Source organism: Botryllus schlosseri, chromosome 3, assembly GCF_051294905.1.
Source record: "Botryllus schlosseri isolate E-star chromosome 3, Bs_hap1, whole genome shotgun sequence".
Lineage (NCBI taxonomy): Eukaryota > Metazoa > Chordata > Ascidiacea > Stolidobranchia > Styelidae > Botryllus > Botryllus schlosseri.
The window spans coordinates 35380834-35393181 of record NC_137238.1 but is presented as its reverse complement, the minus strand read 5'-3'; the positions used below and the strand labels follow the sequence as shown (position 1 = coordinate 35393181).

The 12348-nt window shown below is 38.5% G+C and overlaps 2 protein-coding genes across 5 annotated transcripts in view; both read right to left on the bottom strand.

Moving 5' to 3' along the window:
* The window catches only part of LOC145435142 (uncharacterized), a 126086-nt gene that overhangs the window by 25314 nt on the left and 88424 nt on the right, over positions 1-12348 (bottom strand). The window contains exons 1-2 of one of the 3 annotated variants that reach the window (XM_080312427.1): positions 11453-12059; positions 6560-10353 (exon numbers count right to left, since the gene is read on the bottom strand). In XM_080312427.1, the coding sequence (XP_080168553.1) occupies positions 8810-10348 (1539 nt within the window). In that variant the 5' untranslated portion in view covers positions 10349-10353; positions 11453-12059 and the 3' untranslated portion in view covers positions 6560-8809. Of the gene's footprint in view, positions 1-6559; positions 11054-11452; positions 12060-12348 lie in introns of those variants that run through there. The other 2 variants (XM_080312429.1, XM_080312428.1) reach the window with 2 other exon arrangements.
* Positions 1-12348, bottom strand: part of LOC145435139 (uncharacterized) — a 29114-nt gene that overhangs the window by 13248 nt on the left and 3518 nt on the right. The window contains exon 1 of one of the 2 annotated variants that reach the window (XM_080312422.1): positions 525-774. The exons of the other annotated variant lie outside the window; for it this stretch is intronic. The gene's annotated coding sequence lies outside the window, so the exon portion shown is untranslated. Of the gene's footprint in view, positions 1-524; positions 775-12348 lie in introns of those variants that run through there. 2 annotated transcript variants of the gene reach the window in all.

Genomic DNA, 12348 nt, shown 5'->3' with positions numbered 1-12348 from the left:
CCATTACATTCATTGCAAAAGTAACAGATTATAGCAGGGATAGTGGAATTTCAGTACTCGAAATAAAATCATGCGACCTGACTAGATTGCATCCGTATTATTACTTGATTCAGATTCGAGTATTCAAATCCTTGTGCCCAGCCTTTGCTCAAGGTGAAAATTGGCACCGTAATCTAGGTTATGAATCTGGAATATTACAATGGAGGTAAAAATAATATTAATAGCCGTTAGCAGCCAAATAATTAACATACCCTTACAGAAATATCATTAGCTACGACCTCAGCTTTGAGAAGATGCAATGATTTAATACCTCAAAGATTAGGCAAGAACTCGTACAAATTTACCAAATGAAGATACAGAAGCCTGTTGACCATTGTTTCCTGTGTCACTACATATAGGCCTACATAGGAAGTAGGTAGGTCAAACACGGGCATTGGCGATAAGAAAGCTAACTTTACAGTACCAGCAGGTCTGCAGACTACAGGACCATAGGCCTATCAGGGTTCGTGATTTTTATAGCTTACCTGCTTCACTCTCACTTCCGCACTGGCTGAAACAGTCCTTCATTAGCAAATGCCACAGACTTGGCCAGAAGAAAGTTGTCCTTCAGATACGTACCCGACTTCCACTAACAAATTATACTTAGGAAAAATAACAACTGATATCACAATGTCAACAATTACAATAAAGAAAACCAGATATCACAATGCTAATCCATTATTCATAAACAAAGATGCAACTCGTAGTGTAGGTCAATGATTATGGCTAGTGTGTTTGTATATTGTGGAGATAAATGCCCTTTTAAAGCTAACTCAATTCAATGTAATTCATAAGCCATGATACAGGTAAGAATGTTCATCTTTTCATTAAATTAGTGTTTGGGTGACACAATATATGAGCATACGTACGTGATTCAATCTATATATTCAACCCTTTTCAAGCTAACTCCATTCAATGTTATGCGTATGCTATGATAGAGGTAAGAGTATATTAAAATTACTATCTATGCTTTAAATTGGTGTGCGAGTGACGCAAAATGGGGAGACTTGGTGTAAAATTCAATCCAAAGCGCAAGATTACATTTCTGCATGAAATAAATTTGCGTTGTCACTATGTAATTTCTACAAATTGCACAATGGTACATGACAAATAGCTTATATCAGTACGAAGATACATTTTCGTAATTGAATGCATAAAAACTGCTATTTTGCGTCTTGATTATTGAGAAGGACCACGATTTGAAGACACTGTTTTAAAATATTTTGAGATTGCGGACATCGATTTGCCATGTGGGTTTTAATGATACTGCAAGGTACTGGCAAGTGGAATAATGATAAATCATACCAAATACATGTTAAACTGGCAAGATGTTAAAAATGCAGTATGAAACAGAAACCACTGTTACAAATAACAGCATAAATCAACATAACAATGTTTATGTATGGAACGGGATGTAAATATCAATACCATAGTACAGTGTCAACAATACATTTTAATTTACTACCAATGCGGTAATGAACATATTACTCAAATGGAAGTGACAAGGCCATCATGAATTAAATAAAAATTTACCAAATGGATCACAGTGGATCATATTAGGTGGAGTTTGAATAGGAGCGGAAATGTGGATGCAACTACTCCTTCTATTTGGATCCTCCATTATTTAAAACCATGTCATACAATTGAAATGTCGGGTAGCTAACTCATATGAGAATAGTTTGTAATCACTATCAATAAAACGAAAGAAATAACGAAATGTAACGAAAAGTATTAATTCAAAGAAAATGGCAGTTCAATAATGTTGAACCATATTCAAACACGAATAGGATGGTTGTTCTGCACTCAAAGCATCTTTAGGAAGTCAAATGGGCTGTATGTGGCCACAGATGAAAACGACCTTCCCTGCCAGCTTTGACAGACTGGATGTTGGCTGCTTCGATCATCACTACATGACAATACCACGTTGTTGCGATATTTCGATTCACAAATATTTTGGTACTTTGCAATCATCTTTTTCAAATCTTCATCCACATTTTCACATTGGATGTGTCCCATACAAAACAGATTGCAGGCTGCAACGACTGGTCTCAAGAAAGACTCGATCCACGCTGCTGACAAGGTGGACTTCGAATATAGAGAAAATCTTTGAAGATTTCTACTCACGTGCAAATCTTTGAATTTTGAGACAGACTCCAAATCATCATGCGCAAGTCGTATATAAACGAGATTGCGTGATGAAGCAAAACACCTTGAAAAATCACAGACATCATTAGTCTCGAAGTGGCCGAGATCCAATGACCCTATTTTCGTGCTCTTGGATAGGATTTTCGTAAGCTGATCTACATCGTCCAAGGGAAATCTATGTAGAGTTAGATAACGAAGTTTGGCCAGTATCCCAATCGGTTCCAAATCACTGACAGCAACGCATTTTCTGGCATCCATGCTACACATCATTTCCAACTTCTCAAAATCTGGGAAAGTTTTCACCAATTTTGACAAAAATATTGAATATCTGCAACTCGCATCTGTGTCCCTTGTCTCAGTTGCCGTAAAATTCACTAGATTCTGCTTTGGATCATGGTCACATTGTAAAGGAATATGTAGCAAAAACGACAAACCCTTCAAATGCTTCATGCCCATAATTGCAAATAGGAGCATGTTAGCATCCAAGTCCAGCCACCACACATTCAGCTCAACAAGGTTTGTAAAAAATGGTAATTTCCTGCATATACCCTTGGTGACACCAGAATACCGCCGCCATCTACCCAAGTCTAGATGGGTGAGATTAGGAATGCAACAATTTAGTAAAACGTCTTCGGCAGAATGGCCTGGGACAGGATCATAAAATTCATTGTCGCTTGAGCAAGCCAGATACTCAAGTTCATATAGAGTGTTAGGGAGGGGACGTCCATCACAACAACATGTCGCATAAAAATCGAGTTCCGTCAACCAATTAGGGAAACAAAGTACCCTGGCTTTATCTAAGCAACCCGTCGTCAGAGCACTGCCATCTTGATGTAAAGCAACGGCAACATGTAAATGATTTTCGTACGTTTCAGTATAATGTTTCCTCATCACTAATTGGCTGGAGCCTCGATGATTGTCAAGATTTGGCTCTATGAAAATATCCCTACAATCAAAAAGAGTCCAATCCTTGATCGTTTCAACTGACACGCATTGTGGTTTTGGATGACAACAATTCTCGATAAAATTCTTTAGCGCCATACTGGACTCGAATCTGTAAAATGTTTCGGGATCTTCAAGAAATTCTACATGCAATACTTGAAGTGACAATCCACACTTTGGCTGTAGCCGACAAAAATCTCCCATGACCTGTTCCGTAGTGGATAGAGCCAACCTTTTTAGGCAGTGCGTAGCACGGAGTAGACTGTGCAATGTTTCGCTACTCAAGAAACACCCTAATATATCCAGTGTAACAAGATTTCTCAATCTCGGCATGGTGGTGCAGATTTGATTCGAGAGCCAAGGACAGTCCCGGAAAGATAAATATCTCACACTGTCTTTTGAACAATCGATTATTTTCAAAAACTGATCGCTCGATACGTAACTACAGCCGCGAAAATCGATATCTTGGACTGCAGATATGTCGCCAGCAAGGCGAAAAAACCTTTTGTTTGTAAGTTTGACCCATTCAAAACGGTCATGCAGTGGAAGGTATTCGAGAATCTTCAACCACATTTCATCTGGCAAGCTGCTCACAATATCCATTATTGAATCTTGTCAAACGAAAAGCTTCAACTCGACACTATCATCTGAAAATAGAAGGGTGATACAACTGAAATGATACATCGAGCACAGCTCATTTGAATTAGGAAAATGAGGTCAGATTTTTAGAGAAGGCTTGTTTGATGGTGTGCAGTCCAAACATCAAATCCAAAGCTATGCTCTGAATCAAAATGTACAAATTCATGAGCATAGTCATTCAAAAACCCAATTTATACAACTAAGCGTGTTTTGGACTAATACATTTTTACAATCATCTTGATTTCGTGCTAAGGCTAGCCAGAATCGAATACTTGCGTGAATCGAGTAATCTAGCTTCCTCATTGTGACTTACAGCAGTACGCAGTAAGTTAAAAATGCAGTAAGAAACAGAAACCACAGTTGCAAATAACAGCATAAATCAACATAACAATGTTTATGTGTGCAACGGGATGTGGATATCAATACCATAGTAGAGTGTCATCAACACATTTTTCCCTCGACATGTACATGTACTCGAAATAAAATCATACTACCCGACTAGATTGCATTCGCATTATTACCTGAGTTAGATTCGAGTATTCAAATCATTGTGCCAAGCCTTGCGCCTTTGCTCAAGGTAAAAATTGGTACCGTAATCTAGGTTATGAAACTGAAATATTACAATGTATAACAACAATAGCAGTTAGCAGCCAAATATTCAACATACCCTCACAGAAATATCACCTACGACCCCAGCTTTGAGGAGATGCAATGATCACAGAGTGATACAGCTGATACAGCTTTATATCCACAGAGTGATACAGCTGATACAGCTGGTACAGCTGATACAGCTTTATATCCACAGAGCCTTGAGGAGATGTGGTTTGATATCGATTTGCTATAGGAGTTTTGACGATACTGCAAGGAACTGTCAAGTGGAATAACGATAAATCAAACCAAATACATATGAAACTGGCAAGATGTTAAATATGCGGAAAGACACAGAAACCACAGTTGCAAATAACAGCAAAAATCAACATAACCATCTACATGTATGGAACTGAATGTGGAAATCAATACAATCGCACACTGTAAACATCATCACCAATTCATTTACTGCCAATGCAGTAATTAACATATTACAGACATGGAAGTGACAAGGCAACCATGAATTAGATGAAAATGGAACAAATGGATCACAGCGGATTCATATTCGGTGGATTTTTGGATCGGTGTGAAAATTTGGATGAAACTACCGTACTTATCCTATTTTGATCCTTTTCAAATCGTACACCATCACATACAATTGACATGCCCGGTAGCTGCTAGACCACATTAGAATAGCTCTGAGCACTATCGATGAAACGACAGAAATAACGACACCACCCACTCACTTCCACCCACCCAAGCGCAGTCCAGGAAAGATAAATATCTCAAACTGTATTTTGAACGATTGAGTATTTCCAAAAGCATGTCATTGGACACATAACTGCATTTTTGAATATCAAGATTTCGGGCAGCAGAGACATCTCCGGCTAGCTCAAAAAATCTTTTGTTTGTATGTTTCACCCATTCAAGACGGTCATGTACCGGGAGATAATCAAGAATCTTTATCCACAGTTCATCAGGCAAGCTGCACACAATATCCATTGTGAAATCTTTACAGTTGAAAAACTGGCAACAAGCTCAAACTACAAAACTATTATATGAAATTATGAGCTATACAGTATACGGAAATAAATTAATGACATGAAGGTTAACACGACCATCAGGAATTCAATTAAAATTCACAAAGTGGATCACATCGGATCATATTCGGTGATATCAGGAGGGGTGTAGATATTTCTATCGAACAACCTACTATACTTTGGATCCTTCATACATGCCGAGTTATGTCATACAATTGACATACAATTGTCATACAATTGACATGGTGAGAAGTTAGCCCGCATGACCTAGGCTCTGAGCATCATGGATAAGTTGAAAGAGGTACCGGTATATGAAATCGATTATATATTCATTTCAAAGTTCAGACGAAAGCTGAATGAAACAAAATTCTAAACAGAAACATGACGTCAAGTTATGGTACCATTCACAGTCATGGTCTCTTTACAAAGTCAAAAGGGCTGCATGTGGCAACAGATGAAAACGACCTTCCCTGCCAACTTTGGCATACTGGATGTTGGCTGATACGATCATCACTACATGACAATACCACGTTGTTAGGATATTTCGATTCACAAATATTTTGGTACTTTGAAATCATCTTTTTCACAGCCGCATTCACATTTTGACATTCGATATAGCACATACAGAACAGATCACAAGTTGCAACAACCGGTCCCAGAAATGACTCAGATTCAAATTCGACGATTCGAATCCTTGAGCCCCGCCCTATCTGTGCCTATCTACTGTGCCTTTGCTCGAGATGAAAATTAGTACCAGCACTGTAATCTAGATTTTAACTGTGAAATACTCCAAAGTGATAAAAATATTATCAATGCCAGTTAGTAGCCAAATGTTCGACACAACCTTAGAGAAATACCACCTACGGAACCAGATTTAGGGACATGTAATGACTAAATAGGTCATACAGATTACACAAGATCTGGCACATATTTAACAACTGAATATACAGCAGTCAGGGCGGCCTGTGACACTACACTACTACATATATATATACATAGGGAGTCACAATATCCAATAAGGAGGTGAAGCACGGCCATCGCTGACAAGTAGCCCAGCACTACAAAGCTAACTTTACAATACTCTGAAAAAGGCAGTACTACTAGGCAGCTCTGTAGAACAAAGGACAATGGCCTATCTGGAGTCACGATTATTAAATGTAGTTTACCTGCTTTACTAACACTTCGGCACTGGTCCAAACGATCCTTGATTAGCAAATGCCACAGACTTATTCAATTCAGAAGAAAGTTCTCCTTCGTAGACTCATCTAACTCAGTAGCTTCTGTCAACAAAGAAAAATATTAGCTGTTTTCACAATGTCAACAATTAACACCAAAGAAAACTTGATATCACAATGCCAAGTCAGGAGTCATCAATAAAATATTAGTCACAGGGAAGGAAAGTATGGAAAGACAATGCAGTGCTTTGCATTTGGCATGATGAACTGATGAAATCACACTGACGCATTCTGGTGCTGAATTAGCATAAGTCACTTATACAGTAATTAGGCTGAGTAATTTATGAATTTTTCCACCTAGCTTTGAATGAGAGTTAATACTGTGTAATTGTAGATAAGCAGTCCGAGCAATATAGAAAAACTGCAATTTTGCGTCTTGAATGTCAAGGAGAAGGATCACGGTTTGAAGACACTTTTTAGTTACTGTATAGGAGTTTTTACACTACATCAAAATCAAGCCATACTTGATAATACTGCAAGGTACCGCCAGGTAGAATAATGATGAATCATACCAGTAACTGGTAGGTTGCCAAATTTCTAGTCAAAACAGAAGCCGCGGGCGGAAATAACAGCAATAATCAACACTACAGTGTTCATGAATGAAGTAGAATGTAGAAATCAACACTATCACACGGTGTCAACATTGCAAATGAAATTCCATCACTCAAGATGGTCAACTTATTTAATACCATATCTGCGGTGACACCAATACCGTGGACCATGTTCTTTGCGTTTGCCTCAGTATTTGAACTTAATTTCATAAAGGATATTCAAATTTGAAGTGTTTCTTATGAGCTAATGAGAGTTAATACTGTGTCAATGTAATTCAGCCTCCCGAGCAATACACAGAATCTGCAATTTTGTGACTTGAATATTCAGTATTACGATCAAGATTTGAAGACACCATTTTCAAATATTTTGAGATTGCAGACATCGTCTTGTCAGAGGAGTTTTTCAGTCTGAATCAAAGTCATGCCCTATTTAATGATATTGCAAGGTACCATTAGCTAGAATCATGATATATCATTCCCATTGCATGTGATAACTAGCAAGATGTCAAATACGCAAACAGTCAGAAACAGAAACAACAGGTGGTACCAAAAATAAGAGAAATATTGAACATAACAGTGTTCATGTATGAAGTGGAATGTGGAAATCAATACTATCACGCAGTGTAAAATTTGCAAATAAAAATCCATTATGAATGACTGTTAACTTATAATGATACAAACAACAAAAGAAATGTTCAATGCTTTGCCATCAGCATTTGGACTTCAATTTGGCAAAGGATCTCCATAATATGTAAAGTGATCCACCCAGAACAAAACGCCCATTTGCATTCATACACAGAATGAAATTTATGTGACTGAATCTATAAAAGATGTCAAATGTGCATGCGACACAATTGTTAGCGTTTCAGACACAGCCACCTGAATGCATCACAACTGCAATACCGGTAGCTGATATTGTAGGTAGTGGTTAATACCATAAGACTAACATAAATTTATCAACTGCCGTTACAGTGAATCATATTTTGACACGGAACTTATAGGGCCATCAGGAGAAGAATAAAAATCTAGCCTTAAGTGAACTACTGCAAATCATATTCGTCATCAGTTGTGGAGGGTTATGAAAATTTCGATTCAACTACCTACTCTTCACATTTGATCCATCTCGAATTATGAATCATGTCATACAATTGGCATCATGGATAGTACGCCAGCGTCAATATCGTTCTGATATATATGGAAAAACGCAAGAGTTATCATGAAATCAGATTTACATTCACAGTAAAGGAAATAACATTTCGATCACATCTCAAGCAGAACGCAATTCAAAACAGAACAATGATATCGGTATGATTCCACTCAAGGTTTCTTTAGAAAGTCAAAAGGGCTGTATGTGGCGACGGACGAAAATGACCGTCCCTCCCAACTTTGACACACTGGATGGTGGCTGATACGATCATCACTGCATGACAATATCACCCTGTTACTGTATTTCGATTCACAAATATTGCGGTATCTTTCAATGACCTTTTCAATTTCTGCATCCACATTTCTACAGGCGATATGGCACATACAAAACAGATCGCACGTTGCAACAACCGGTCCCAGAAACGACTCGATCCACGCTGCTGACAAAGAGGACTTTGAATACAAGGTGAATCTTTGAAGATTTCTACTCATGGGCAAGTCGTAGATAGACGAGATTATCAAGCGATGCAAAACAATCTGAAAAATCAACGACAACACCAGTCTCAAAGTGACCGAGATCCAATGATGCTAGCTTTATGTTGGTGGATAGGATCTGTGCAAGCTGATCTACATTATCCAATGGAAATCTATGTAGAGAAAGATAACGAAGTTTGGTCAGCATTCCAATTGGATTCAGATCACTGACAGTAACACATTTTCTAGCATCCACGCTACAGGTCAGTTCCAACTTTTTCAAACCTGGGAAATTCGTCACCAATTTTGATAGAAGTATCGAGTATCCGCAATTTGCATCCTTTGTCTCAGTTTTCGTTATATTTATTACAGTCTGCTTTGCATCTGGGTCACATTGTGAAGGGAGGTGAAGTGAGAATGACAAACCGTTCAAATGTTTCATGCCCATAATCGCAACCAGAAGCATGTTAGCATCCGAGTCCAACCCACTAACATTCAGTTCGACAAGGTTTGTGAAAGAGGGTAATTTACTGAATATGCAACCGAGGGATCCAAAACAAGAATCGAACCGTCTTCCAAAGTCTAGATGAGTGAGCTTCGGAATGCGGCTTCTTTGCAAAACTGCCTTGACAGAATTTGGATCGCAGTAATTTCCACAATCTAAATACTCATCACGCGAGCAAATAAGATACTCCAGCTCATGTAATGTTATTGGCAGGCATTGCCCTTCACAATAACAAAATGCGCATACGCTCTTATGTCTTAACAGCATAGGAAGACACAGCACCCGGGCTTCATCTAAGCAACCTGACGACAGTTCACTGCCGTGACGATGTAAAGCAAAGGCAATCAGCATCTGATTTTGGTATGTTCCAGCATAATCTTCCCTCATCACACTGTGGACAAAGTCCCGATGCGCCATACAGTTTGCATCTATTAGAATACCTTGAAAATCGTACTGAGGCAAATGCTTGGGCGTTTTAACGGAAATGCAGTGTGGTTTTGAATGACAGCATGTCTTGATAAAATCCTTTAACACCGTTCTGGTTTCCTGACTACAGATTGTTTCGGTATCGTGAAGTAATTCCACATGTAAGACTCGAAGCGATAATCCACGCTTTGACTGCAAGCGACAAAAATCTTTCATGACCAGTTCTGTAGTGGATAGAGCCAATCTTTTTATGGAGCGTGTGGCGCGGAGTAGACTGCGTAACGTTTCGCTACTCAAAAAACACCCTAATATATCCAACGTCACAAGATTTTTCAATCTTGGAATTGTGGTGCAGATTTGATTCGGGAACCAAGCACAATCCCGGAAAGATAAAAATCTCACTATGTCTTTTGAGCGATTGATTATCGTCAAGAACTGATCGCTTGATACATAACTACATCCTTCAAAATCTAGAGTTCGGACCGTACGAATATCGCCAGCAAGCTGAAGAAATCTTTTGTTTGTAAATTTCACCCATTCTAGACGGTCATGTACGGGTAGGTATTCCAGAATGCTGACCCACATTTCATCTGGCAAGCTGCTCACAACATCCATCATGGAGTCTGTACAGAAAAAATTTTCAACTTATACAATCGTCTGAAAATAGAATCGTGACACGATACGATACTCTGCATAAATTGCAATGATAAATCGAGCACTTGAATACGGAACGAAGAGCTAATTTTTAGAGAAAGTCAGCACAACTGTAGGAAGTCCGTGCACCAATCCTAAGCTATATTGCAAATCATCAAGTAGTCAAGTCACCATTGTGAGCTAAAAATCCGACTTATACGATTAAGCGTGTTTTGGTTTAATACTTTTTCCCAGTGATCGTGACTTTGTGCTGCGGCTATGCAAAAGCGAGTACTGCAGTGACTTGATCCTAAAGCGGGTATTAGAGTTTACTGATTATAACGTCTAAAAAGTAGGAAAGATGTGAAAAGAATACAATGCCAGTTGTACACCACATCACAGTAATTTGTATCTTTGTAATACATGCTGGATGTTTAGTATGCTGTAATAACGAGATTCAAGCCTTCCACATTGGAAATTACTATGGCAGTGGTGACTATAAGTTTTGCTGATAAATTAAAAGTTAGCGGTGATAGGGGCTTATAATTTTAGTACCAGAAAAATTCATCTCTTACTACTAGACTCGGATCATGAGCATCGTTATTGAATTCAGATTAGAGTACTGGAATCCTTGTGCGCGACCCTACCTCATATTGTGACTTTGTCCGAGTTGAAACTTGGTACCGTTACCTAGATTTGAAACTTGGTACCGTTACCTAGATTTTAAGTCTGGCTGGCATGTTTGAGTGGAGGTGGCAATAATATCAAAACATATAAGTAGCCAACCATAGGAGCAACACAACCTTACAGTTATACCTAGTAGGACACATGCTCTGAGGGGATACCATGACAAAATAGTCAATTAGGATTACCAAAGATCTGCTACATATTCAATAACTGACCTGCGGCCTGTGACACAGCATAGGGAGTGGAAGCATTCAATAGGGAGATCAAACACGGGCATCACTGACAAGTAGCCCAGCTTTACAAAGCTAACTTTAGAATACTATGAATAAGGCAGTGCTAATGGGCAGCAATGCAGACTCCAGAACCAATGGCTTATCAGTATTCACAATTATTATAATTTACCTGCTTCACTCTCACTTCGGCATTGGTCCAAACGCTCCGTGATTAGTAAATCCTACAAACTTATCCTGAAGAATGTTGTCCTTCGCAGATGAATCCAACTTAACAACATCTAATAAAGGAAAACAATAGCCGATATCACAATGTCAACGATAAACACCAATTAAAACTTGATATCACAATGCTAATCCAGGAGTCGTGAATAAAAACTCACTCATAGTGTAATAATTATGGCTACAGTCATATGCGTTGTCCAATGGGATTTCCAAAAATTGCACCATGCTCAATGACAAAATACCTCATGAGTTCAGAGATACATTTCCTTAATTGAAACTGTGGACATTGGATATTTTTCTGAAGTAGCAACGGCTCACGACCGTGGTATATACCAATGATTTCCGCTGCTGGTACTTCAACAAGCTGATACAGTAATGAGATGCCTTGGCCTAATTAGCAAACGAATGATACCAGGGTCTATTTATGCCCAAATTTAAAACCGATACTTCTGGTACTAGATATTGAATTGAGAAACACAGCTGTTCAGATAGGATAGAAAATGATGGCAGTAATTTGCAGGCAACTATGTCAAGAAAATGCTGTGCTTCACATTTGGCATATGGCAATATGGTGCGAAATTAGCATAGTCACTTACACAGCAATTAAGCTGGAAATTTTTCCAGAGAGCATTGAATGAGAGTTAATACTGTCAATAATCGATCCCAGCAATCCATAAAACCTGCTTTTTTGCGACTTGAATACTCAGAAGAATCACGATTTGAAGACAGTGTTTACAAATATTTTGAGATTGAGGACATCGATTTGCTATAGGAGTTCTGATGATACCGCAGGGTACTGTCAAGTGGAATAATGATAAATCATACCAAATACATGTGACACTG